The 26,892-nt window shown below is 40.5% G+C and overlaps 1 protein-coding gene across 6 annotated transcripts in view; it reads left to right on the forward strand.

Annotated features, from left to right (window-relative positions):
- The window catches only part of EVI5 (ecotropic viral integration site 5), a 204,482-nt gene that overhangs the window by 121,632 nt on the left and 55,958 nt on the right, over positions 1-26,892 (forward strand). For all 6 annotated transcript variants that reach the window (XM_036754609.1, XM_036754608.1, XM_036754604.1 and 3 more), the window contains 4 exons: positions 3,078-3,218; positions 3,774-3,932; positions 5,574-5,720; positions 13,437-13,532. In XM_036754609.1, coding sequence (XP_036610504.1) covers positions 3,078-3,218; positions 3,774-3,932; positions 5,574-5,720; positions 13,437-13,532 — 543 coding nt within the window. The remainder of the gene's footprint in view (positions 1-3,077; positions 3,219-3,773; positions 3,933-5,573; positions 5,721-13,436; positions 13,533-26,892) is intronic.

Genomic DNA, 26,892 nt, shown 5'->3' on the forward strand with positions numbered 1-26,892 from the left:
TTATGTCGTTGCTATTTTATTTCCAAAGAAAACCTAGAAACATCTCTATGGTTTGATTTGTTGTGTATTCACTGCCATATGGAATAGTTTATCATCAGTTACAAGACAAAACTTGCTGTGTGTGACAAATACTCCCTAATATTTAAAAAGCCAATCTTAAATAACACAAACTCCAACAAATCCAGCAGGTAATACATTAAGCTCCCTGGTAGTGGGTTTTGTTACTGATTTATTTTTAGTGTATCGATAGCCATGTATTTTGGTGAAACTAGGTGTTCCAGAGGGGCCATACTAATGTTCATATGTGGATTGATGCGGGTATCTGGTGATATCTTTACTAAAAAGTTTTTTATCTTTTCTCCCATTTTTCATTTGGTTGAGAAATGCTAATTATGTGATGCTGTTTTTACATCAGTTATGAGGATTCTTCAGAACCAAATGTGGTGCTCACTTTGAATCGTTAGCTTGTAATGTGGTGTGGCACAACGTTGGAGTCTGTCAGATACCTATGCAAGCATTTCAGATACAAAGTTCTTTCAGGAGAAAAAAAATCATCTCTGTCTGTAGCATCCCAGAATCTCCTAGTTGTCCCGAAGGAAGCTGAGGGGCCCTCGAGGCTAATTCACGCCCAGCCGAGGACCGGTCAGTGGCAGTGTGAACCTGGGACTGTCAGTGAGTGCTGTCTTTGAAGTCCAGGGACCTGGATTCAGATCTTGTTCCTGCTAGTCACTGCTTGGGTGACTTTGTGCAAGGCTCTTAGCTCCTTGGGCCTCAGTCCTCAGTCGTAAGATGAGGGGTTGGATTGGAATACCTCGAGGTCCTGTCCAGTTCTAAATGCGTAAGCACTCAGCCAGCCTTTAAACATGACGCACTGAAAATAGAAAGAATAGAGCATTCTGTCGTCTTTGCTGTTTGATTTTTTAAAATATTTGACTTGATAGAACAACAATGGATAGACATTTAGGTGGCACCGTGAATAGATTGCTGGGCCTGGAATCAGGAAGACCTGAGTTCAAATCTGGCCTGACACACTAGTTTGCCTCAGTTTCCTTGTCTGTAAAATGAGGATAATAATAGCACCTCCCTCTTGGGGTTATCGTGCGGATCCGATACCATCATAATTGTAAAGTGCTTGGCAGTACCTGGCAAATAAGTGCTATATAGATGGTAGTTATTGTGTTACTATTGAATGTCTCCCACCGTTAATTGAAACTTATAAAAGATTCTACAATAGATACAATTATGGAGATAATTTTGTTTAATAATCAGTGAATATTAAGACAATAATGGAAAGGAAGAACTGTATTTATTTAAAGTGTTTGTTACCTTCTTGGAGGATGTCCTGCCCAGAGACCAAACAAGGGTGTTCTCTGAGAGTGGTCTTGTTTTGCAAGTGTTCCTATCCAGAGATGGTATTGGAATGATTTCTCTAAGCCCCCAAGATTGTGAAGCTTTCTCCCTGAAATCTGTGATGATTCAAAAGACAGCCTGCCTGTCTATGTTTGCAGTGAATGAAAAAGTGAGTGAAAAACTCATATTACTTGAGTTGACCCACACAATATGTTTGTGTATGTCTGTAGGAAGATGAGGTGGAGAGGGAGAAAGGAGGAAATTAAGAAAGAGAAGGAGGGGGAGGGGAGGGAGGGAAGCAGGAAGAGAAAAGGGGAAGGATGGAAGGAGAAGGAGACTGAAGTGAGAGAGAGTGTGAGTGAGCTGGGGCCAGAGTTGAGTAATATGAGGAAATTTTGCCAAGTTGCATTTGATAAATTGTACAATATTTTCATTCATGCCAAACTCGTTGGTGCCACAAAAGCCTATCACTTTAATGGAATGCTATTTTCCTGGTAATACAATGCGGCTATGATTCATGAGTGCAGTGATCTTGGAGATTAAGTTAAAGTTGTAAGTAACTCAAGGACACATTATAGATGAAGTGGACTGCAGCACATTACTAGTTATCACTTGTTCACAAAAAGTGGAGCAAAAGATACCAGGGACATGTAATGTGGAAAAGGAGATGGGCCAGACATTATTCAGTCAACAAGCACTTACTTAGGGCCTCTCGTAGACTCGGCACGGCTGGGTGCATCAAGCCCCAGAGCATTTCAGAACTCCTGGAAAAGATCATAGCCATTCAAAAGAGTTTTGTCCAGACTTAGGATTGATTACCGCAACTGCTAGTTAGCCTTTCCCCCAAAAGAATTATCTCGTATTTACTTGGTATATATTTTCTGTTTACGTGTGCTTATGTTATTTCCTCCAATAGAACATAAGCATCTAGAGAGGGCAGGGACTATTCCATTTCTTTCATTGTATCCCTATATTTGTGTCCCACAGTGGCATTTTAATAAATGCTTCTTGATTGTGGCTCGATTCATTCATTATCTCCCCTACCCCTCTTCCCCCTGCAGTGAGGAAATCAGGGCCCAGAGAGATGAAGATATATAATAATGAATATTGAAATGAATTGTAGGGAAAATGGCCACTTGAGCTACTTATCCTCAGCTAACAATGAAGGACTGATTATTAAATAATCACTAATGGAATCACAGCGTTATGAAACTTGAAAGCAGCTAATGTGTAAGAGACAGCACATCCCCATCCCCTTGCTGGTGGAGCATTTGAGGAATAAAGCCACAGGGCCACCGGCTCTTTCGTGTCTGGTCTTAGGGCAGTGGCCAGCCTGCAGACTCTGTCAGAGCTCATGTGACATAGGCGATGAACAAAGGAAAGGGCAGTGCATTTGTTTGCAAGAAATAAAGATTATAAAGTAAAAGAATGTGAACCAGCAACATAGTCTATAACCCAGAAGTCAGGAAGACCCAGCTCACATCTTACCTATGATGCACTCTGCTTCTGTGACCCTCTCATGGTCCCTGGAATCTCTCCAAGATTATACATTGCAGAACAGTTCTCATTCTGCATTGGCAGAAGTTTTCTTACAGGGAGTTTCCTATGCCAGTGAAATCATAGGTGCAGGTGAAAACAAAATAAACCAAGCTGGGGATCTGCTGCAAAGTAGCTCTCGGGTAGAATAGTCCATTGGTTGTTTAGGTTTTACTTTTTTCTTGTTTCAGAGAAACAATTCCTTGCCTGATGAGAACAATATTGCAAGTCTTCAGGAGGAATTAATTGCAGTGAAACTTAGAGAAGCTGAAGCTTTGATGGGTTTGAAAGAACTTAGGCAGCAGGTGAAGGATCTGGAAGAACATTGGCAGGTGGGTGTGTGAAGCCATCCAGGCTTTGGGCCTGGGGGCCGGGGTGGGGGGGAGGGGGGAGGGCAGAGAGGAGCTACAGAACTCAAAAGGAACTCAGTCAGATGAAGGCATTTAAGAATGGGATCCCTCCTCTCACCTTTGGAACCAAGAAATCTGAGTCAGTTATTTAAACTAATTGGAAGTAATGTTATCTTGGATGTATAACTTTCTAAAGAATTCCTTTGTAGTGCATTCTGATACACTTTATACTTATGTGGCATCCAGTGTTGGCCAGTATCATGTGCCCAGCAGAGGTGTGGGGTGGTGAACATTTCATATGGCCCTAGCTGAAATTTGATTGATCCTAGAATGATTAATCAAACCCTGAAGAGTTAAATCTTGTTATGATAAATATTTTTTCCACCAAAAAATTTTTTATTGTAGAATATAATAATATTTAACTTATTTGAACAATATTTTATTCATTGGAATTTTTGGCTTTCACCTTGTTTGGAGAACTTGTATGTGGTATACCTTTCTTCCTAGAACTGTTACTCATAATGTTGGGTGTTTTAGCGCCATCTAGCTCGAACTACTGGGAGATGGAAGGACCCACCCAGGAAGAATGCGATGAATGAGTTACAAGATGAACTGATGACCATACGGCTTAGAGAGGCTGAAACCCAGGCAGAAATAAAAGAAATAAAGCAAAGGATGATGGAAATGGAAACACAGGTATGATGGGAAAACCTAATCATAATTAAAGGCATGAAGAAAGAATGTTTATATAGCAAACCAAATAAATCTTTATGTACAAGGAGTGTTTTCTCCAAGGCCCTAGTGGTTGGTCACTTAGGTTGCAAAATTTTTATATCTAAAGAGGTTTTAAGATGTTACTTTTTTTGAGGCAAGAAGGAGTAGTAGGAAGACTCTGAACCAGTCATCAATGGTCAGCCATACCACCTCACTGTCTGTCATGTTAAAAATACTAGACAAAGATCCCACTCCTCTCCAAATAAGACCCAGTTTAAGGTGACTTGACGTAGTTACTCCAGTGGTACAGTACACTTGGATTAGAGGGTCTTTTAGAAGAACCTTTGTTCTTATGTTGTGTATTGGAGTATGGAGCCGTGTTTCAGGAATATGTTCTACCATGAAGGGGATTGTGATTTTCAGAATTGTTTTTATTCAGTCAGCAGGGGGCGCCCTTAAACCAGGCAATTATCCTATTGTGTGGGCTCTGCATGCGGGCATTTGTTGTGAAAAGCTGTTTTTCAGATTTGTTCCATCTTGGAAATAAAGGGCTCCTCGGATGGGACCTCTGTGTCAGAAGAGTTTATCTGACGAAGGCTCTCCCAGACTTGGGCTGGGAACGGGAAGCTATCCCAAAACACATTGATTACTTTGAGAGACCCGTGCCAGACTTGTGGCTAGCTGGTGGCATTGCTACGCTGCTGGGAAGCATGCTGCCACGTGGTTTTCCTCTTGGTTCTTGGAGTTGCTGGGCCTCCCTCACTGGAAGAAGTTGTTCTTGTGCAGCTTTTCACTCAAATTACCATTTCTCTCTCTTTACGTAAGAGCATGTGACCCGAGGCAAGGGCTGTGGAGAGGGGACCATGATGGGCTGCACGTAGGACAAGTTTGAGCTGAGGAGGAATGTGTCTCAGATGACAAGAGTGATGGAGGGGAAAAGGTCCTTGGCCTTTAGCAGGATTTCCATGGGGTGGGGAGACTGAGATCTTCCACTCCTTAACTTTTCCTCCTCTACCACTTTCTCATCTTCAGTTCCTTCCTTCTTTCAGAGCGCAGGCTTTGACAGATACTTTATTGCCCCTGTTAGTGTGGAGTTTTTCCTCATTGGTGGGAAAGAAAAGAGGAGGCTTGCTCCCTGAAGTCACTTAGAAGGATCTATATTTGTATAACGCTTTACAGTTTCCTATTAGGCTCCAGGGACCCGTTTTTGAAATGAAGTAATATGCAAACCTTAGCGCTTGTTAAATATTAGACTATGTGCACGTTAATTACAATATGTGTTTTAAGAAGGAGGCATTGTGTATCTTTGAAGGTTAAATTTGGTTATTGCAGAAATGGTAAAGGAAGCTAAAATGTTGCTTTAAAATCTCGCACCTCCAGTACTTTCATAGCTAAATATTAGATTTCTAGTCAGACTAGAATTTTTGACTCTCTTTCAAGATTCTGTTTTAAAAGTTTTTCATAAAATTGTCAGGTATGTATTAAGTACAGTAGGCATGTGAATGACACAGAAATTTTGTACAGCCTTGCATAGTAAAATAGGTAAGTACAGAATGAATGCGTGAGAGTTTCAGTGTTTCATGCCTCATTTCTGTCTCGCTTTTATTTTTTTTTAATTGTTAGAACCAAATAAATAGCAACCATTTAAGAAGGGCGGAGCAGGAGGTGAGCAGCCTGCAGGGGAAGGTGCGCTGTCTTTCCTCTGAGAACAGAGAATTACTCTCCCAGTTGAGTGAAGCCAGGCGCAGGCAAGCCGAGACGGAGTACAAGGTAAAGGGGGGGACCCTGGGTGATCCACTCTCCCGCCTCCCTCCTCCTGTATCCTGTCCTGTCCAGAGCGAGGTCTCATGCGCCCAGAGAGGCCGTCGTTGCAGACGCTCAGCCTCAGGCCGCCAGCATCACTGACCTTGCTCCAGACTGTTCCACACTGTTCCTTTGGCATTCTCTCAGTGCACCAAATCTCCTCACTGTCCTTCAGAGGCTACATAGTGGAATACGGGGAGCAAGGATAAGAAATCCCTTTGGCCCTGTGACCCATCGGCACCCCAGGCAACTCTCCTAAGACTTTTAGGTTGTGGAGCAGGTGCTGATGTACCTGGTAAGGGGACTTTCCTCCCTGAGAGTTCACTATGCTAAAGAAATCACAGGTCTGGGCACCCCACCCCCGAAGTTTTCATTTAACCTGCAGCCAAGTGAAAAAGGCCTTGAAATCCAAAGTATTTTTCTCTTTCCAAGGGAGTGGAAGCCAAATGAACAAATCTGGAAATAGGTCCCACTGCTTTGCACAGAAATGATGGTATCTGCTCTCAGCATGGAGTGGAAATGGGAGACAAGTTAAGCAGGGAGCGGAGGACAGGTGTGAAGGAATAAAGAGGCATTTTGGAAGCACTTGCTGTGTACAAAGCCCTGTGCTCAACAGTGAGGGCATAAGGAGAGCCCGAAGCAGCCTGGATGCTGTGGCTCTCTGTGGCAACTGGGTAAATTAGGTGTTCTCTTTACACCCTAAGCCAGGCCTTGGCTCATCACTATGACTGATAACTTAAATTGAAGTGTCAGGAACACTAAGAGCAGATGCATTCAAATCTATAAAAGTAAGCACGCTCAAAGACTAGGTGTGTTGGCTTCTGCACTGTCTGGCTCTCCATTAGCACCGCCAGACAGTTGTTCTCTGTCTCTGTCCTTTTGTTTTTGGTCTCGGTTAACAAGCAGCTTGAGCATCATCAGTTGCATTAGAAGAATAGCATCAAAGTGAAGATTAAAAAAGGATTGAAGTCACCAGTCTTCACATCCACATGATTGATCAGGAACTGGCCAGATACAGGGTGCCGTTGTGTCTGCTGTTGGTTGATTAAAAGAAAACTTTTAACTCAGTACATCAAAAAATATCCTTAAAGATCCTGTTGAAAAACAAAAGGTGGCCAGGTGAGTATAGCACCGGCCCTGGAGTCAGGAAGACCTGAGTTCAAATCCGGCCTCAGACACTTGACACACTCGCTAGCTGTGTGACCTTGGGCAAGTCACTTAACCCCAATTGCCCTGCCTTACACCCTCCAAAAAAAAGATCCTGTTTAAACAGAAGGCATGACAGGTTGTGACGATCATTTAAGATTCCTTGGTACCATTCCAGAAGTAATCTGTCCCTTGGTCCTCTGACAGCCACTTTAATTGAGGCATAAAACAAAAGCCTATGTTCTCCAGAGGTGAGCCAGAACCATCGACGTTGTCCTCCCGCACAAGCCAAGTAGAAGAGTGACTTCGTCCTAGGATGCTGAGAGTCTCCAGGTACTCCTAGACGTGGTCCTGACTGCATTAAGCCCCAGAATTCTTATGGGACCCTGCTTCATAAGGTCTTCTATCACTTGAAATTGCCTCACCAGCCACACAGGAAAACTCAAATAGAGGAAAGATGCCTAGTGCTCAAATTATCACATGAATTCAGTGGGCAGTTCTTTGAATTAGTTTATCAGTGTAAATGCTGTAAAGGACACTGTTGCTGACCGCTACTTGAACCAGAGTTGATGAGGAGGAAGAGGTGGGGCTGGGTTCTCTTCAGGCAGCAGTGATCACAAGCCATCCCCTTTCCAAAAGCCCATTTTTCAGTACCCATGTTCTCCAGGTGATACTCGATGGCTGCAAAGCCTAGACCAACACAACCTTGAAAGAAGCAGGATAGCAGGTGCCCAAAATGCCAGTGCCCAAGCGGGTAAAAGCTGGTGGTCACATTTTACCCAGAGTGACTTATGGACATGACCTAGGGGTGAGTCAGAGCAGGAGGGGAGATGAGTAGTCCTGAAAGCAGCAACAAGAGCTGCCAGGAGGGCTCCCTACCCGCTGCACTGGCTTCCAGGAAAAATGTAGTGATGAGCATTGGGAGGATGCTGGATGGAGGATGAACGGAAGGACTTGGGACACCAGATGGGGCAAGATCACTGTGCTGCGGCCTGTACCAGTGGAGGAAGGACCCACATGGTGGAGATCTCAGCTCCAGCCCCTCAAGTTAGTTATCAGTCAGCACTCATTTTAGAAGCATCTCAGCTAGGAGTTCTTGATCTGAGATCCATGATCTTGTTTTAAAATATTTTGATAGCTGTATTTTAATATAATTGGTTTCCTTGGTAAACCTATGTATTTTATTTGATGCATTTAAAAACATGATTCTGAAAATGAGTCCATAGATCTCACCTCCAGGGCCCCATGATCCATAAAAGGTTAAGAACCCCTACACTAGAAAGTAGACCAGCCCAGAGTGAAATAGCATAAAGATATTGGGCTGGATCACAGAATTTTTCAGTGGACCCAATGCACCTCTATCTCACCCCACCCTGGTAAATCCTCAATTTTTAAACCTCGGTCTTTTCTCAGTAATTTTTTTATGACTAAAAATCTGGCAAAATAGCAAAGCCTCAGAAGAATCAGGATTGTTCTTTGGGGCCCTAGCAATCAGTGGGTCAGTCACCACGCATTTAGTAAGCACCTGTGATGTTCTCGACACTATCTGAGCTCTGGGGATACACATCTGGTACATAAAACATTACCTACTTTGAAGGAGCCTGTATTCCAGAAAGATGTATGGTAGGTGTGAGACTGTATAGCATATTACCAACAAAAACTTGGACTAAATAGGTGCGAAACGTGCTGTCACTGCCAGATGAAACCTTTACTAGACTTGTAGTGACCAATGAGTGGTATCAGTGCCTCGCACATAGGGGGTGCTTAATAAATGCTTGTTAACTTGACATTTCTGAATGCCAACTGGTATGAAAAATTAAAAGAACCCCCAAAAAGCATCTAGCAAGTTAGGTGGGTCCTCTGTGAGAAATCTGTGGAAAGATTATGGTAGCTGCAGGAATTGTGTATGATGAGAAGGTGTGAATGGGTTGCAGTTTGTACTGGTATAGGGGGCATCCACATAGATAAGATTGTAATTTATCAAAGCGTGTCATTCATTTGTTGTTTTTTAGTCCAGTTCTTCATGAGCCCATTTGGAGTTTTCTTGGCAAAGGTACTGGAGAGGTTTGCCATTTCCTTCTCTACCTCCTTTTACAGATGAGGAACTGAGGCAAACGGGGTCACACAGCTAGCAAGTGTCTGAGACTGGATTTGAACTCAGGAAGACTGGCCCGGTATCCCATTACTAGCCCTGTGGGACCCTGGGCAAGTCACTTAACCTTGTTGGCCTCAGCTTCTTCATCTGTAAAATAAGTGTCTGAGGCCAGATTTGAACTCATGAAGATGAGTCTTCCTGATTCCAAGCCTGGTACTCTATCCACTGTGCTGCCTAGCTATGTCATGCATAGACTTTGAATGATGAAACTAACGCTCAGAAGAAAATGCCTTTAATTATTCCATAGTAATTTTTAAAACATCATTCCTATTCCCCATCAATTTGTTACATTCTATTTCGGCCATATTCCAAAAGACCCACAGTTGAACCAGTGCCTTTGCAGACACTAAGCAGACATACTTGGAAGGATGTGGCTTTTTATCCAGACTTTTATCATTTGGAGGGATATGGGGGTGCGGTGGGGAGACCAGATCTGTGATTCCATTGGAATGGGAATGGGGAATTCCTGATGAGAAATTTTCCTTTACTCCAACCTAGATCAATGCCTGCTCTGCAACAAAGTCTTAGAGTGGGAGTTCCTCAGCTGGGGACCTTCAACTTGTACTTTTAATATTTTGAGAACTATATTTCCATATAGTAGGCTTCCTTTGTAATCCCATGTATCTTATGCTTTTAAAAGCGACTGAGACAGGCTTCACAAAGCATCTGCCCAAGGGGTGATCCCCACACAAAAAAGTGAAGAGCCCCCAGGCTTAGAGGGTGCTTGAGAATTAAAGGGGCTGAGCCCCTCTTCCAGTGGCAGCACTTGGCTTCTCAGCCAAGCCTTGCTGCTGCTGCTCATGCCGTTTTTTTCCCTAAGAGTAGTTTGATACAAGTTTTTTGTTTTGTTAAATGGTGCTTTCGTTCATTGTAGCAATCTCCACTAACTGTAACTGTAACTTATATCTTTTAGTAGCCTTGGGCACTGAGAGGGTAAGTGAAGGCCCGTGGTCACACAACTAGTATATGTCCCAGGACTGAGAGTTAAACCCAAGTCTTCCAGACTCTGAGACCTGCTCTCAATTCACTATGCCAAACTGTCAAATTGATGCTAGAATATTTTATTTATGTAAATACAAATAAATATTCTGTAACGTTCATAATTTGTTGGGTAATCTGTGCATGTCTACACCAAGACAATAACTTTTCTTTCTTCTTATTTCTCATTTGGCTTTCTCCAAAAAAAAAATTTTTTTTTTAAAGAAAGGAAGAAAGTTTTTGATGTAGAAGTAATTCAGTTGTTTTTTCTGAAGTCTAAACACGTGACAGTGAGCATTCGTAAGCCCTAAAATGGATTACCTAGGACAACGGAATTTTTTAAAAATAGGTTAGATATTAATCTTTCCAGGCCTGGTTTAGTTGTAGTCCTGCTTAGAAATAGGGGAGGAAATGATGACCCTTAGCTATTCCTTCCAGCTTTATTGTTCTATGATAAGAAAATAACAGACTTTCAGTGGTACATCTAAAGCTGTAATTCCATCGCAAACCCGAGTGAAGCTCAAGTGGTTTATCAGTGTCACTAAAAGCCAGAGATGAAATTACATCCTTATAAATATGTAGAACTGCTACAATTCCAGTGAAAGAAATCTGTATGGGAGGCTGGAATTTGGACACACCAACTAGGAGCTTTTTGGTAAATAACTTACCTCATTTTTCCCAAACAATTATTGAATGAAATTACATCAGTTTAACTTGTATGACTTCACTGGGTCTCTTGCTGCTCTATCCTTAACTTTCATCCATTTGATTTCAAACCTTATATTTGTGTAGAGTTTTGCAGTTTTCAGAATAAGTGTGTAAAATCTCTCATGGCCTTCAGAATAGGCCTCACTACTAAGCTAACAGGGTGGTGACATTTATCCTGACGTTAAAATAAGGAAATGGAAGTTAACAGGCTTGCCAGCGTTCACACTCAGTCAGTAGCACAGGCCCAGACAGACCACAGTCAGGCCTTGGAATCAAGATGCGCATGCTGTCCTTCATTTCTTAAGTTTTACTTAACGCAGGAGTTCTTCACCATTTTTGTGTCTTGGATCCTTTCAGCATTCTAGGGAAGTCTGTGGACCTCTTCTCAGAATAACATTGTAAAAATAATTCATAATTGAAGGAAATGCTAAGTTTCGATTAGACATTGCTGAAAATAAAGGTGTAATTTTTTTTTTCCCATACAAGTTCACAGACTCCTTGAAATCTGATGTATCCATGGACCCTTCAGGTTCTTAGATACAAGTTAAGAATCCTTGACTTTGTTATTTTTATAACAGTGTGGCTGGAATTAATGTAACTTGTCAAAGGCTTTACTTAGCATTTTATTAATCAAAATGAGTTTTATCATGAAGCTAATAATTACTTTCTTGATGAAAATGATTTTGTTTATGTCAGCGAAATGAACAGATTCAAAACTTATTACATACTAGCAACAGTGAAGGACTAGTTTGTCATCATTAGTGAATCTGTGAAATCTCTTCTAGGTGATGACTCTAGGACACCCCTAGAGCCTTATAGGAAGATGTATCAATTAGGCCCTTGCAGTCTGTGTAATGACTTCTGTAGGTCTCTGAGAGTTGCCTTTGTGTCACGTGCCCAAGTGCGGTGAATGCCGTCTCAGCTTTGTTTTTTAATGACTATTTATCTTAGATAGTTAAGTGTTTTACATGGCATATCAAGGTACAACCATGGAGTATTTCATTGTCTAGCATTGCATTCAGTCAGTCAGGAGCTAACACCCACTAGAACCCAGGAGCCTTGGTAGACCCTAAAGATACAAAGGAAATGAAACCCTGCTTGCAGAGAGCTTGTGACTAATTGGGAAAGAGCAAGGATGTGTATAAAAAACACAGATATGTAGAGACTGAAAATAAAGAGAATAAATGCAGTGCACGGCACTTCAATGCCAGGTGGATTGAGAGGGAGAGTGCCACAGCTGAGGAGTCTGGAACAGTGCTGCAGGAGCTTTCAGCTGTTTTAGCACCGTTGAATTCTAGGACAACCTGGATAATCCATCATGATGGCTGGAGTTAACAATATGTTAGAACAGTTTTTGAAAATCTTCCTTTCCTTGTACGCTAAATATGACTCACTTTATGTAAATGCATGTTAGTTTGTAACAGTAAATTTGATTGGTAAACATGAAGCCCTGAGAATTTTAAAATTATTTTTCATCATCACATAAAATACAAAAATCATGGGAGCTTTCTATTTTAAAATACTGCCAATTTTTTATTTGAAAATCACTTCATTAAGGAAAAAACATTATACAGGGAGCAGCTAAAATAAGTTTTTTAATTTAAAGAATGATTTTCATCACAATCCTTAATCTGAAGCCAAAGCTTTTTTTTTTTTTGTTCCAGAATCTGTACAGGGAAATGCATTTCTAATTTATACCTGTCGGTTCATCAAATGAAAGACATTTATTAAATGCTAGTCTGTACCTAATTAGGCATCTATCATATGTAAATTTAGACACAGGATCCTTTAAATTCTCCAAGTTTACAATTTAAAGACGGGCAAAAATAGCAAAAATGAACTAGCCTTTAGGGGAACAACTCCCAAACATTAGGGTACTTAATGATTTTATTATGATAGGAGTGTTCTGTTGATTAGCAGGTTTATGAGGGATCTTTTGCACTTAGTGTCTGTGGGATCAGGATTGTAACTCTTCCAGAGTTTGAACAGCAGGGTCTCACTAGAGTGTCTTTAGATGGTAAATGCCTTGACCTAAGTTAACATTAATAACCTGACTTGTTTCATACATGGATTAATTTAGAAGGTCAAAATGGTCTACACCTTGGAGTCTTTTTTGACCAAGTAGGTAAACTTTATTCCCTATGAATCACTATGTTGTGTAAAAGAACACCCGTGCACTACTCCAGAAGGTCCTTTTGGGGTGAGCTGGGAGGGAATTCTTTCCTCATGTTATCATGTTGTGTAGGCTGTAATGTAAAAGCTTTTTTAAACATAATTCTGATTTTCATGGTATAGCCCACAGAAGCAAAAAACTGTTGGTTCATCAAGGGCCTGGGGTTGGGATTAGGGGACCTTTCTCATATTCACTTGATTACCCATCACCACCACATTATTATTTGGAGTGCAGGAGTATGCTACAAAGTGCATTGGCCGTGGGTTCTGTAGCTTGACTGACCACTCCTCCACCTTCAAATGTAACCCTGCAAAAGTATATCAAGACAAGTACCAAAATTTATGTAAGGGGCATAAATATGACTTTCGATGTAATAACATGACACATGAAGACATTTTAAGTTCAGTAGGTAGTGTGCTATTTCTTTTCCTTAGCAATGCAACTTTCATATGCTTTCTGAATTTAGAACAGATTTAAGACAGAGAAATGTGTACATTTTGCGTTGTTTTCTCCCCGTCCACAGAATAAAGAGGAGGTGATGGCAGTGCGTCTCCGAGAAGCAGATGGCATCGCAGCAGTGGCTGAACTGCGGCAGCACATCGCTGAACTAGAGATTCAGGTAGCCTGTGGGAGAGAGAAGCTGCTGGTCAGCATGTTGGGGTGGGGGTGGCCCTTTCCTCCTGCATTCTTGAACCCTTCCTGTCCTCCTCTCCCTGCTCTCCCACAGTAGGCCAGTAGTAAGGCTCTTCTCCTATCCTTCCTATGTGGAAAATTCAAGACAACTAGCAAGGTGGCTTAACAGCAAAAGATACGTAGTGCATGGTGATGCACCTGCCACCCTTGACTCTTTTGGCTGCTGATGCTCGACCATAGACTTCTTTGTCACTGTAAAGCAGGGTTAGATGTAAAGCTCTTCATCTGGTGAAAGTATTGCATTTGTTATCTGATAGCTTACAAATTTCCTTACCCTGTTTTATCCTAAGGCAAGTTAGGTGGCATAGTAGATAAGGAAAGAATTTCCTTCCCCTTGACTGTCCAGTGCTACTGGGATCCATATCTTAGTCTCATTACAGAGAAATCCTCCACAGAACTATTGTGTGCTGAGCTTTGTGTTTTATGATCCTCTGGCTAAACCATCCACTTTCCCCAGGAAGCAAGACAAGCACATATTCTTTGAGTTCCTATTTTCAAGAGGTTGTAAATTTGTTGTTCTCTTTTTTTTTTAGTCTGTGCAAAGTCTAATCTATCTGCTGTTTCTACTTAGTATAAAACTCTCTTTCCATCCAAAAACCTCCTTTTGTCTTGAAATCAAATCTCTAAACTGTTTCCTTTGTAAAAATGAATCCTTTAAATTCTTTACTTCAGAATTCAGTCAGCTTTTATTGCTCCATTAACACATAATTTCCTTATTTTTAATCTAGGTTACATATAAAAATAGGACCTTTTTATGATTTGAAAATAATATAAAAGTATAATTTTATATTTATTTAGAATACTTCTCATGAGACATCACATTATTCAATATAACATCGATGGCATCATGCTTGAACACTCTTAGGAAATGCTTTTCTTTAACTATCACTGTTGTCCTTAGATGGTAGGAAAATTGGCTGTGAGTTTGTGACATCCTTTCACATTTTCCTTTATATGTCCTACCAATAGAAAAATGAAGTAGGAGTTTTAAATGAAACACCTTCTGCGATTGCGATATAGAGATTGAGAGGCTGATTTTGGTAAATACTGGAGAGTATCAAGTGTTGTAAAGTAGTTTGCAAGCCTTAAAAAGCTATTTAAAATTAACTGTCATTATTTTATAAAAATCAGTTTGTTGTCATTCTGTCAGTACTATCACTCGCTAATATGGCTCAGTTCAAGAAGTTTCATGATGATTGAGCTCTTTGTCACCGTGTAGTCATCAGCCAAGTCCGTGACACAGGCTTTCTGCTCTTTCATTTGGTTAAGTTTTTACCACACTCTTCTTGGACTAAGGTCTTCTTTCCAGTGATAACAAAAATTGTCCTTTATTCTTCATCTTAGAAATATTTCAGTATATCCATGTAAATCCCACCAGGGGGAGAACTTGTCTTCAGTCAAAGGTTTGTATGCTTTAAATCTCAGTAGATAGACCCTTGCTCTTCTGACATTTAATAACTGAGTACGCCTTGAAGAAGAAAGAAATTGCTTTATTGGCCTGTACTTTCTCTACATTTAAAAGCTTGCTTGCAGTGTGCTCTTGAATGTATCCCTTAAAATGAAACTTGCAAACAGTTGGCCTTTATTGGCAGACTTCTATAAACACTTGATTTCTATAGGTATAGGAAAAGGGGCATAATCATTCATAGCTCTAAAAGAATACTTTGGTATGCTTGTTTGGAGGTAAAAGTTTGGTAATTTTAGAGGCTCCTTGGTGAACTTGGAAAATATCAGTGGAGTGCAAAGAACCCTGGCCTGGACATTGGAAGATCAGGGTTCCAACATCACCCCATACTTGCCATGCGGCCTCACCAGTCATATCACTGGGAGGTGGGGGGGTAGTCCCCCCTCATAGCCTCAGGTACCACTCTGAAATATGGGTAATGATACTTGCAGTACTTATTCAGAGAGAGGAAAGCACTTTGGAAACCTTAACATGCTATATAAATGTGAATTGGTATTATTCCTGGTTAGATTACTTTGACATAGTTATGTTCTACTGCAGTTTACATTGTCTCATTTATTTGGCATCATTAGGTAATGAGGTATTCTACATTCATGAATTTTGAAAGTAAATGCTCATTCCTTTTAATAACTGTAACTCCTTGTTTTAAAATGCTAGTTATCTTGATGAAAATTATTCCGAAATATACTACACATTTCATTGCCTTCTTAAACATACTAAAAGAACACTCTATACAGATATCTGTGTTTTAGTCCTCATTTACCAGTAACTAAAATGTTCATTGAGGTTCAAACATAGACCATTACTGATCATATGATGCTTTGATAAAAGCAAGACACTCTGAAGTGATTACATTTCTGTTGTCAATAATAATAAATAAAACTCAGTTAAGGTAGTTAATGTGTTGATCATGTGACTCTTGAAAATAAAGCATTTATAAGTTAGTTTATTAACTCACTTTAGGCTCATATTATAATTTATTTGAAAGTGATTGCTGTGATTGAATGTGGTATGAAAAACTGTTAGAGGACCAGAATCCAGGCATCAGAAGTAGCTTCCAGGGCTGTGTTGACAAAGCAGGGCTTAAGAATCTAGAATTTCCGAGCACTGTCACACTAATGATCAGAGTCCTGACAGTTTCTTTTTTTCTAATTATCAATTTCATACATGCATTCATGTACATCTCCAAATACAAAGTAGAACAGAAAAAGAAGATGTATGAAGGAGAAGCTATCGGCATCCAGAGAAAGAAATGACAAATAGAAGTATATATGGAATAGTTTTGCATACATACATACATATATCTGTATACACACATACATATTTATTTCTGATGGTAGCCATCTCTAGGGCAGGGGGAAGGAAGGAAAAAAAAGTCACATGATATTTTTGTTATATATTTAAAGCGAATAGCAAATTGTACATAATACTGTGTTATGGAAATGCTTGTTTTATTTAAGTTCAGAAAAAATAAATGAAATTTAAAAAAACAGAAAAAGATGATTATATGTGAAACTTCAAATCTGTTGCATGCAGTTTGCTTTTTAAAAAGTATATGATAAATTCATCGTGGTATTTTAAAGCTGCCCTGCTTGTCTGTGTTTTCTTCTGAACTGCCTTCTATCCTCTTCTGTGCGTTTAAAAAAATGCTTTCATTGACCCTCTTTTCTTGCTTTTTTGTTAGGGAGATAGATCATAAATTAAATACTTAACTATGTTCTAGGCCCACTAGGCACTCTGCACTGGAGATATAAATACTAGCAAACCAGACGTCCCTGTCCTCAAGGAGCTTATATTTTCCTGAGGGAAGATAGTACACAAAGGGCCACTTCAAAGAGGGGAAGAAGAGTACTTGAAGTTACTTAAAAATTAATCGCTCTTCTCCCTTTCACTGCCAGACTCCTAGGAGTAATTGTCTGCATTGGCTGCCTCTACTTCTTTACCAGGAACTCGTTTCTCGTTCCCCTGCAGTCTGCCTTCCAGCCCCCCATACTCAGTAGAATCCACTTTGTCAGATGTTATCACCTATCTCCTTAGTGCTAAATCCAGTGACCTTTTCTCAGTCCTGATCCTCTGGAGCTTTTGATCCTGATAACCACCCTCTTAACCCTAGATACTGTCATTCCTTGACTTCTGTGACAGTATACTTTTCTGGTTATGCTGTTACCTGTCGCACTGCTCCTTCTCAGCTTCCTCTCCACCTCCTTCAGTGCTCCTGTGTCCTATTCTCTCTCACTGTCTTATTTTTATTAGAAAGCTCCTCAGCCCCTGTGATTCAAATATCTTTATCTAGGCCTAACTTCCTCCTGAACACTAGTTCCATTGTTTTTGTTTGTTTCCAGTTTCACAGATTTATTAGTATTTTCCTAATCATCTCAGTCATTTTACTCTCGTCTCTTGATGCTGGGCTGTCACTGCATCTAGGACAAGACGACATTCAGGAATAGTGATGCATTGTTAACTGCTTCCTGGACATATTTCTCCCTGAATGTCTTGTGGGCATCTCAGATTGAACAGGTCCAAAATGGAGCTCACTGTCTTCCTCCCAGACCTGCCATTCTGGGTACTGTCATCTTTCCAGTGCCCCAGGTTTGTCATTTCAGGGTCCCCTAGGATTCTTCCCTCTTCTTCATTGCTCCCCTTCCCCCTGTCATTTGCCAAGCTTTATTGATTGTACCTCTTCAATAGCTTTTCTGTCTGTCTTTGCACTACTCACACAACCACCACCCTCTGTCAGTCTCCCCCTCATGTCTGATTCTCTCTGGAGGCGCCCCGTTACTGGTTATCCAGCTTCCAGGCTCTTCCCTCCCCAGTCCATTTTCCACAAAGCTGTCCTTATGACGTTGCTGAGGCACAGGTTGACAGTGTCACTTCCTGATCTAGGGCAGTACTTTCCAGACATTTTGGTCTAAGATGTCTTTTGACACTCCTAAAAATTCTTGAGGATCCCAAAGAGCTTTTAATTATGTGGGTTGTAATTCTTGCTATTTACCACATTAGAAATTAAGATAACTTAGTTTTATTATGAAAAAGATTTTAACCTCAGGGTCTCTGAACCACAGTTTGAGAACTGCTAGTCCAGGGGTGGGAAACCTGAGGCCTCGAGACCATGTATGGCCCTCTAGGTCCTCAAGTGTGGCCCTTTGACTGAGTCAAAACTTCTTAGAACAAATCCCCTTAATAAAAGGATTTGTTCTGTAAAACTTGGACTCAGTCAAAAGGCCGCACCCAAGGACCTAGAGGGCTGCATGTGGCCTCAAGGCCATACCCCTGTGCTAGTCTATAGGACAAAATGAAAGCTCCCCAGCCTGGCATTTAGGGCCCCTTTCATGCAATCTGGCCTTCACCCACCCTTCCTAAAGCCTTACTTTATGCTGCTATTCCACTTTATAAACCTTCCTGTACTTAAGCTAGATTTCAGAAACTGCTTCCTGAACTGGTGGTTACATCTCCTGCATGTGTGCCCTTCCTGGTGCCCAGGATATCTCATAGCCGCCTGAACACTGCCTCTTCCTGCCTGGCTCACTTCAGGTGCCTCCTGCTTGGGGCAGCCATCCCGGATTCTTCTTGTTTCTACAATACTCTCCTTATGTGTGTGTATGTTATAGATCCCCCCTTAAAAGGCGAACCCCTGTTTTTTTTGGTTTTGGTTTTTTGTATTGCTAGCCTCTTGTGCATTTAGTGCCTTGCATATAATAGGTACTTAGTAGAACCAGGCCTGAAGTCAGGAAGACCTGAGTTCAAATCCAGCCTCATATACTTAGTAGCTCTGTGACCTCGAGCAAATGCTTTACTCCCTGTTTGCCGCAGCTTCTTCCTCTGTGTGACCCTGTAGCACCTGCCTCCTGTGGTTGTGGTGAGGCTCCAATGAGATGATAATTGTACAGCACTGAGCACGATGCCTGATATGTTTGTTGTTCACTCGTTCAGACACATCTGACTCTTCATGACCCCGTGGACCGTACTGTCCGTGGGGTTTTCTTGGCAAAGATACTGGAGTAGTCTGCCGTTTCCTTCTCCAGTGGTTTAAGGCAAATAGACATTAAATAATTCGCCCAGGGTCACACAGCTAATAAGTTTCTGAGGTCAGATTTGAACTCAGGTCTTCCTGAATCCCAGCCCAGTGCACTATTCACTGAACCACCTAGTGTCCTCCAGCTTACTATGTGCCTAACACACAGTAAGTGCCACATAAATGTTAATTGTTGTTGTTAATAAACGTTGAATTGAATGATGCATCTGAGGAAGACCTTAGTATAGATACACGAAATTACCACACAAGAAATAGTCTGCTATTGGAAAATATCAGTTCTTCTGCATGGAATTGTAAGGCATCATAACAAGGTAGAGAGGACCCAAAAAAGTAAGGAAATTTATAATAGCAAACAAACATAAGAAGTTGGGCTTGTCGGGGTTGAGGAAGCAAATACATTTAAGTCACTTGCCCTCCCGATTTTTCTCTGCTCTTTCATTTACAAAGCTAGAAACTTTCACTGTTCCATTAGGTTCACTACCTCCATCTCCTTGCCTGCCCCACCCCTATTTTTTCTGCTCTAAGATATTGAGTCCTACAGAAAGCTCTCTGGAAGATCTAGCCACAGAGTCATCTCTCCATAAGTAGGGAAGAGAACTCAAGCCTTGGACCAAGTGAGAATTTCTTTGAAGAATGGAAATTCCTTCCCATAAATCATCCTCAAATAGCCTTTTCCTGTTTCTTGTGCACTGAGGAGACAGTTGGTGGATTTTGACATTGAAACATACCCATTTTCCATATACTTGAGGCAAAAAGGGTGGTGGTCTGTCAAACAAAGGAGAGGTCTGCCTCCTCTGTCTTGCAATAGGAGCCTCTCCTAGGTACGCTCAGTGGGCCATCCGGTGTCTTGAGACAGTAAGAACATGGTTACAAGATCGCCCTAGGTTTAGGGAAGTCAGATTTCTTTAGTCAGGGAGAATGCACCCTGTATTCAGACAGCTGGACTGGCTAATAGTGCAGCCTCTTTTTGGTCACTTTCTAAGAAGCCAGCTTTTTCTATCACCTGTGCTTATCATTCTGTTGAGTGTGCAGCTGATCTTGGTATACGGAAGTTGTGTTTTAGATTTCACCCAAAAGCAAAATTTTATATTAAATCAACCTCTTGTGCAAGCCTGGATGCTAAGGTTATTCTGTAATAAATATTTTTAGGGACATCAGTTTAAGAGGAGATAGTCATTTGGCATCTAGCTGTCCTCAGTGAGTTCATGTCACCAGACCTGGGTGCACTCTGACCTAGAATACAGAAAAAACTGGCCATAATGAGTGCTGAACTCCTGGTTTTGATCTAGATGTTAGGAAACAGGACAGGTGCCTTAGTACTAGAGAAGGGCAAAGGTCCCAGTTTTCAGGAAAGAGGGGAGTGACATCTGCAAACTGTATGGCAGGAAGGTTAGCATGTATTCCTGTCAGAATCCTAGAATGCACTAGTGGGGCAGTTTGTGAACACATTATGGTGATCATAATATTGATTGACTTCTATCTGGCATGGTAAAGTTTGGAAAATAATTTATATACATAAACTCCTAAACCTCACAACAGCCCCATTTAGTTAGGTACTACAGTTATTTATTTATATATGAAAAAACAGGGTCAGAAGGTTAAATGACTTGCCCATGTCCAGATGACTATTTTGTGTTAGAAGCAGGTTCTACCCTAGGTCGTCTGGACTCTTATTGACAGCCCTCTGTCCGCTGTGCTGTGTTGCCATTTTGATCATAAAAGGCCGTCATGGCTTCCTCAAGAACAGCTCATGCCACAGTAACTCCATTTTCTTTTTTGGCAGGATAATGTTAACTGGCAGACAGGAGAAATGCTCAAGATGTAATATGCTTGGATTTCAACAAAACATTGAACAAAGTTTCTTGTGTGGTACCGTGGATAAGGTAGAAAGACGTAGGCTACGTGATAAGACATTTAGGTGGATTTGGAATGGGTGAGATAAATGGACCTAAAGAATACTCATGAATGGCTTTGTATCAGCTTGGAGGGAAGTCTCCCTGGACTGCTCCAGGGATCTGGCTTTGGCCTATACTGGTCAATATTTTTATCAAAGACTTGGATAAAGACATATATGGCATTTTGGTCAAATTTGTAGATAACTAAAATGATAAGGGATAGCTACATCAGATGACAGAATCTAGATGACAAAGATCTCAGGAGGCTAGAACAGTGCCAACTGGAAAAGGTAAAATTTAATAGAGACGAGTGTGACATTGTGTGCTTGAGCTACGGCAGTTAACTTCACCAGAGCAATAAAGGTGTCGTGTGGGTAGACAGCAGTTTGTCTGAAAAAGATCTCATTGTTTTAGTTGACTACAAACTCGGTATGACTTAACATTGTGAAATAGCAGCCAGAAAACCCACCAGGCTTTCCTAGGCTATGTTCAAAGAGTGATTGCCTCCAGAACAAGGGAGATACACAGTCCCTGTTTAGCCTCAAATGTGTTTTAGGAAAGCCTTGAATAAGCTAGAGTGCTCCCCAAAGAGGGTGACCCATCTGGTAAGAGAAGAAACATTCAGAGTTTGGTGAAGGGATGATTGCCTTGGGGAAGAGGAGGCATGATACCTGGGTTCAAGTATTTAAAAAGCTGTCATGAGGAAGGGAGATTAGACTTATGCTTAGCCCACAGGGCAGAATCAGGAGAAATGGGCTGAACTTGCAAAGAGGCAGATTGTCGAAGGAAAAGCCAAGCCATCCAAAAAGTAGAGGGGTCTGCCTCATGGAGGAATGCAGCTTCCCTGTACTGAGGTCTTCAGGAAAAACCTGGAAATGAGAACGTTTTGTTGGCAAGGCTTCAGGAAAGAGTGTAGTTCAGAAGCCAGTTGGGCTGAATGGTCTCCAAGGTGTCTTCCAGCTCATAGGTGCTGTCATTTTGTGGTTCAGCTTATATCAGAAAATCAAATCTCCAACTTCTGGCAGTTGAATCAGTGGGGAAACAGTAAACCAGGAGTTGATCTTTCCTTTGGTGAGATTCGGTGGGTTTGACCTGTTCTTTACCCTCACAGTTTTATGTCACTGTAGGAGGCTATGTTTTTATCTGTTATCCATATAAAGAAAATGAAGCACAGAGGACCAGCTGGGCAATTGCGTAGCTGGGAACCGAACCCATCTAGGACATATTTTAAAAGAAGGGAAGTTAAAAGCATGTTGAGATTTCTGACTCGGAATAACAAAGTTAAAGATTATCTACAGCACTTTGTACAAGATAGTTGTTGCTTAGTTACAGACATTGGGGAATTCTGAATTTAGGGACATATACACACTCAAAATCCACTTTTTGTTCTTCATCCTCCCAACAGGCCTTTGTTCTTTTGACCAGAAGATGACCTCTAGGAATGGCTCAGATGGGCAGTGTTCCCAGCTGCTTTGGGTTTAAGTAACACCCACTCGAAACATTGTTCTGACATAGAATGAGGGCAAGGTTTAAATCAGTGTGCCAGATCATCGTAGGCTTGAAGGAAAGGAAGTGATAAAACTTTGACCGTTTAACTTATTCCAGTGAAGGGATGATGTAAAATCACCGATATTGGCATGAACATAAAATTCTAAGTTATGACCATTTCTATGCCCTTAGGTGCCTGAACTTTCTTACAAATTATTTTTGAAGGCCTGGAGTGGCTTTTGGGTTTGTTTGTTTTTCTTGATCATCTGAATTGACCAAGGAACATTTGTTCTTTAAAGACTGCCTTTAAAATGCATCCAATTTGGGGGCTTCTATTTAGAGCTAGTTCTTTACCTATTAAAATAGGTATTTTCATAATTTTTCCTTTTTCATGGAATCACAGAATCTCAGGGTTAGAAGAAATTTCATAGGCCATCAAATCCAAACCACATCTGAGTAAGATTAGGCTTTACTGCATGCCTGACAGTTGTCGTCCAGCTTTTTGCTTGAAGTCTTCCTCTGAGGGGACTCTTCTGCTTTCCCAGGGAGTTCACTTCGTTTTGGGATAGCTCCAGTTTTTGGGAAGGCTGTCTTTTTATCTAACCTTCATTTGCTGCTGCTGCTGCTGTTCTTTATTAGCATCCATTGCTCCAAGTTCTGTCCTTTGGGGCCAAGCAGGACGAATCTAATTCCTCTTCCGCAGGGCGTCTCCTTAAATATCTGAAGACAGATGTCATATCCCCTCTGTATTCTCTTCTCCTGGATACACATCCACAGAGAAGCCATTGATGGCCCAGTGGGTTGAGCCCTGGGTTTGTTTGTCAGGAGTCAGGAAGATCTGAGTTCAGATCTGGCCTCAGGCACATTCTAGTTGTATGACCTGGATAGGGAGACCATCCATTCCTTTCTTTGAGCCTCTGACAAAAATGACCCTCCCTGAGACCATTTCGCAGATGCTTCAGATGCAAAGAATGAAATTAGTCCATTTGACATTTTAGCTTACTTAGCACCAGAAGCCTCAAATGTGCTAGATGCCATATAGAGTACTCCATTGCAAGTGCCACCCCACTGGGCATGTCTTACATTCTGCTTTTCTGTGTGTATGTGCGTATGCATATATGAATGTGTATACACGTGTGTGCTGTGTTGTGCGAAAGCTTCCATAGCTCCAGACTGTGCCTTGAGCACAGTCATGATGGGATCTAGCCAGCGGATATTTACATTTTGTCCTTAGAGTTTTCGGAGGGCTTTCACACCACACACTTCTTCATTTGATATTCACAGTCACTTTGTGAAATAATTCAAGTAGTTATTTTTGGTCCCCTTTTACAGATGAGGACACTCAGATATCAAGGCTGCCCTCAGGTCTTCTGACACTGAATACAGTGCCCTTTCCTCTGTGTCCCACCGCCTCTCCAGGTGGGGGTCAGTGATTCTTTGGTGAGCATACCTTCTTTGATGTGGTTACTGCAGACCTATTGGAATGATGCTGTTATAAAGGGGAAATATGAGATTCACATGACTTTAATTGTGGATTTTTTCCTGTTTGTTAAAATTAAATTATATCTTAAGTTTAAATTTTTAATTAAAAATAATTCATTTTCAGTCCAAGGATCAATTGAAGAAATACTGCTGTGGCAGGCTGACATACCACCGTGCTGTAGAATTTTTTGTTTGTTTGTCATGTTGTTTGTGTTGAAGATCTATAAAAATTGTCACCATTACCTAAGCTCAACCATCACCAATAATTATCTCTAGAGGAAGTTAATGATAGAAAAAGAAAGCGTAAGTCTTTTAACATTATATTTTTACTATCTACTCTGAGGATAATTAATTTTGATCAGTAGCTAAGATTAAAGTCTTATGCAATTAAAATAAGGATTACTGATAAATAACTTTGGTACGTGGTAAATTCCCATGTCTAAAGTTTGCTGTGATTGGGGAAAAAGGAAAGGTACCTGTATGTTCTGAAATATTTCTAGCAGCTCTCTTTGTGGTGGCAAAGAACTGGAAAGTGAGGGTATGCCCATCAATTGGGGAATGGCTGAACAGGTTGTGGTATATGATTGTGGTGGAATACTGTTCTGCTATAAGAATTGACGAACTGGTTGATTTTAGAAAAGCACAGAAAGACTTGCATGAAATAATGAAAAGTGAAGTGAGCGGAACCAAGAGGACGTGTATACAGCAACAGCAATATTGTTTGAAGCACAACTATGAGCAACCAAGTTATTCTGAATACGGTAAATACTCAAATCAGCTGTAAAGGACCTATGAAAGAAGATGCTATCCATCTCCAGAGATAGAAGAATGAATAGAAGTACTCATAGTTTGGGTTTACATATATTTATAAATCTGTGTCAAATGGTGGCTTTCTCTAGTGCAGAGTAGGGAAGGAGGGAGAGAGTTCAAAACATAAAATGTAACAAAAAAATTAAATTAAAAAATTTTGCTGTAGCTCTTGGGAATATGAGAATTAATAATTTTTAAATTAAAAATTTTAAATTAAATTTTAATTTTTAAATTAATTTTAAAATTAGTTCCAAGCAGTATAAGTTTAATGGCCTTTATAGAATAACAACATTGAATTTTATGCACAAATTTTGTCCATTTGCTTGTCAAGGATTAGTTGAATTATATTGATTTTAGGTATTGACAAGAGATCAGTTAGCTGCTGTATAGCCTTTGACAGGAGAGTTTTTTTTTATAGTTCTAGGATTTTTGAATTATGGAACTAATCGAAAACCCAATTATGTATTATTCCAAGAATATATAATCATGAATTAAAAAAAATTAAAACAATGGGAATTTAAGAAAAAAATTTAATATGGCAGATACTGCTGATACAAAGATAGACAACACTGAGCTCCCCTTCCTTCCTTCTCTTCCTCGGATTTGGTCTCCAGTTCAACCAAAGAAATGCCTTTTCATGACCCTGTTTGTCTCTTCTGGTTACTGAAATAGAGAGACCATTTAGCCTTTGTCTCCATATTTTTAAATTACAGGAAACTTTTTTTACTGTTATCATCAGTGGTACATGATACGTGTATGATGTGTTTTTGGAAGTTTAAAATGAGTCACCCTGAAGTCGCTGAAAGGCCACCACTTACCACATTTACAGTTCTGAATAAACTTGTTTAATTTTTTTAATGCAAAGCATGTATCTTTACCACATTGACTGAAGTGTTACCAAAAAAAAAAAAGCGTCTGTGAGGTAGCTGACTGGTTACAAAGCAGTACCAAATCAGTAAAAACTTACTAAGAAAGGCTTAGTGGTTGCTCTTGATGTTTCAGTAATGTCGCAGAGCTTAATCAGAGTGACTAACTTACCCAGGTTCACAGATTTACTTAAATCATTTGCTTTTCTGATACTAGTCACATAGATTTCAAAGACAGCTGACATCAGTCCTTTTCTCATAGGCGTGTTTGAAATGTTTAAAAATTGTGACCATACCATAGCCTGTTATGGTTGCCTCTGTGGCTGTTAAGGATAGTTTCATGATATAAACATTAAAAAAAAACACAACACCATTTAACGTTTAAAATAATCAGTTTCATATGTTAAAAGTCCACTTTTAACCTTTTTTTAAAAAAGAGAAAGATTTGTAGACAACCTTTTACATACTCTATTTTCTCCATGTTTCTTAAATTATATTTTTGCAGATAGAGGATTAAATAAATACACTTTAAGAAATATAACTTTTCTAGTTGTATTTGAGACCAAGCACCTTGCACAGTGTCATGACCCTTCTGATACCACAAACTTTCTGTAATACGGCTCCCAAAGAAAAACCCACATCCTATGTATAACCTTAGATTTATTTTGAAACCTACATGAAGAGAACATAGAGATTACTAATTGTTTCTGTTATTTCCTTTAAGAGTATGAGCTCTAATTTATGACCTGAGTTTCTCAAATTTGCCAGATCCATATGTAACAAACTTACTTGTTCTAAATAAATGGTCCAAAGTCCTGGTCTTGGAACAGAGACAGAACTGATAGATAAAGCCTTTATTAAGCCCTCACTATGCACCAGATATGGTACTAAGCACCTAGGATGGAAACCCAGGGAAGTAGGGCACTCAAGGCAGTGTCTTCTCCTGAGGATCCAGCAGGAGGGGAACCCCATGGGAGGGAAGTTCAGGCATGAGGAGCATGGTTTGGAAATGGTGGCTCTGAAGGCCAGGTTCCAGCCAAGATGAGGTGGAATCCCAGGAGCAGAGTCCAGGGTTCTATATTGAGGGGGAGATTAGGATGATAGCCTGGAAAGGACAGGAAAATATACAAGGCTCTAAGTATTTTTGTTTGAAAGTTAATAACAACAATAATGATGGCTAACATATATATAGTGTCTGAAGGTTTGCCAAGTGCTTTACAAACACTGTCCCATTTAATCCTCCCAGT

Source organism: Trichosurus vulpecula, chromosome 4, assembly GCF_011100635.1.
Source record: "Trichosurus vulpecula isolate mTriVul1 chromosome 4, mTriVul1.pri, whole genome shotgun sequence".
Lineage (NCBI taxonomy): Eukaryota > Metazoa > Chordata > Mammalia > Diprotodontia > Phalangeridae > Trichosurus > Trichosurus vulpecula.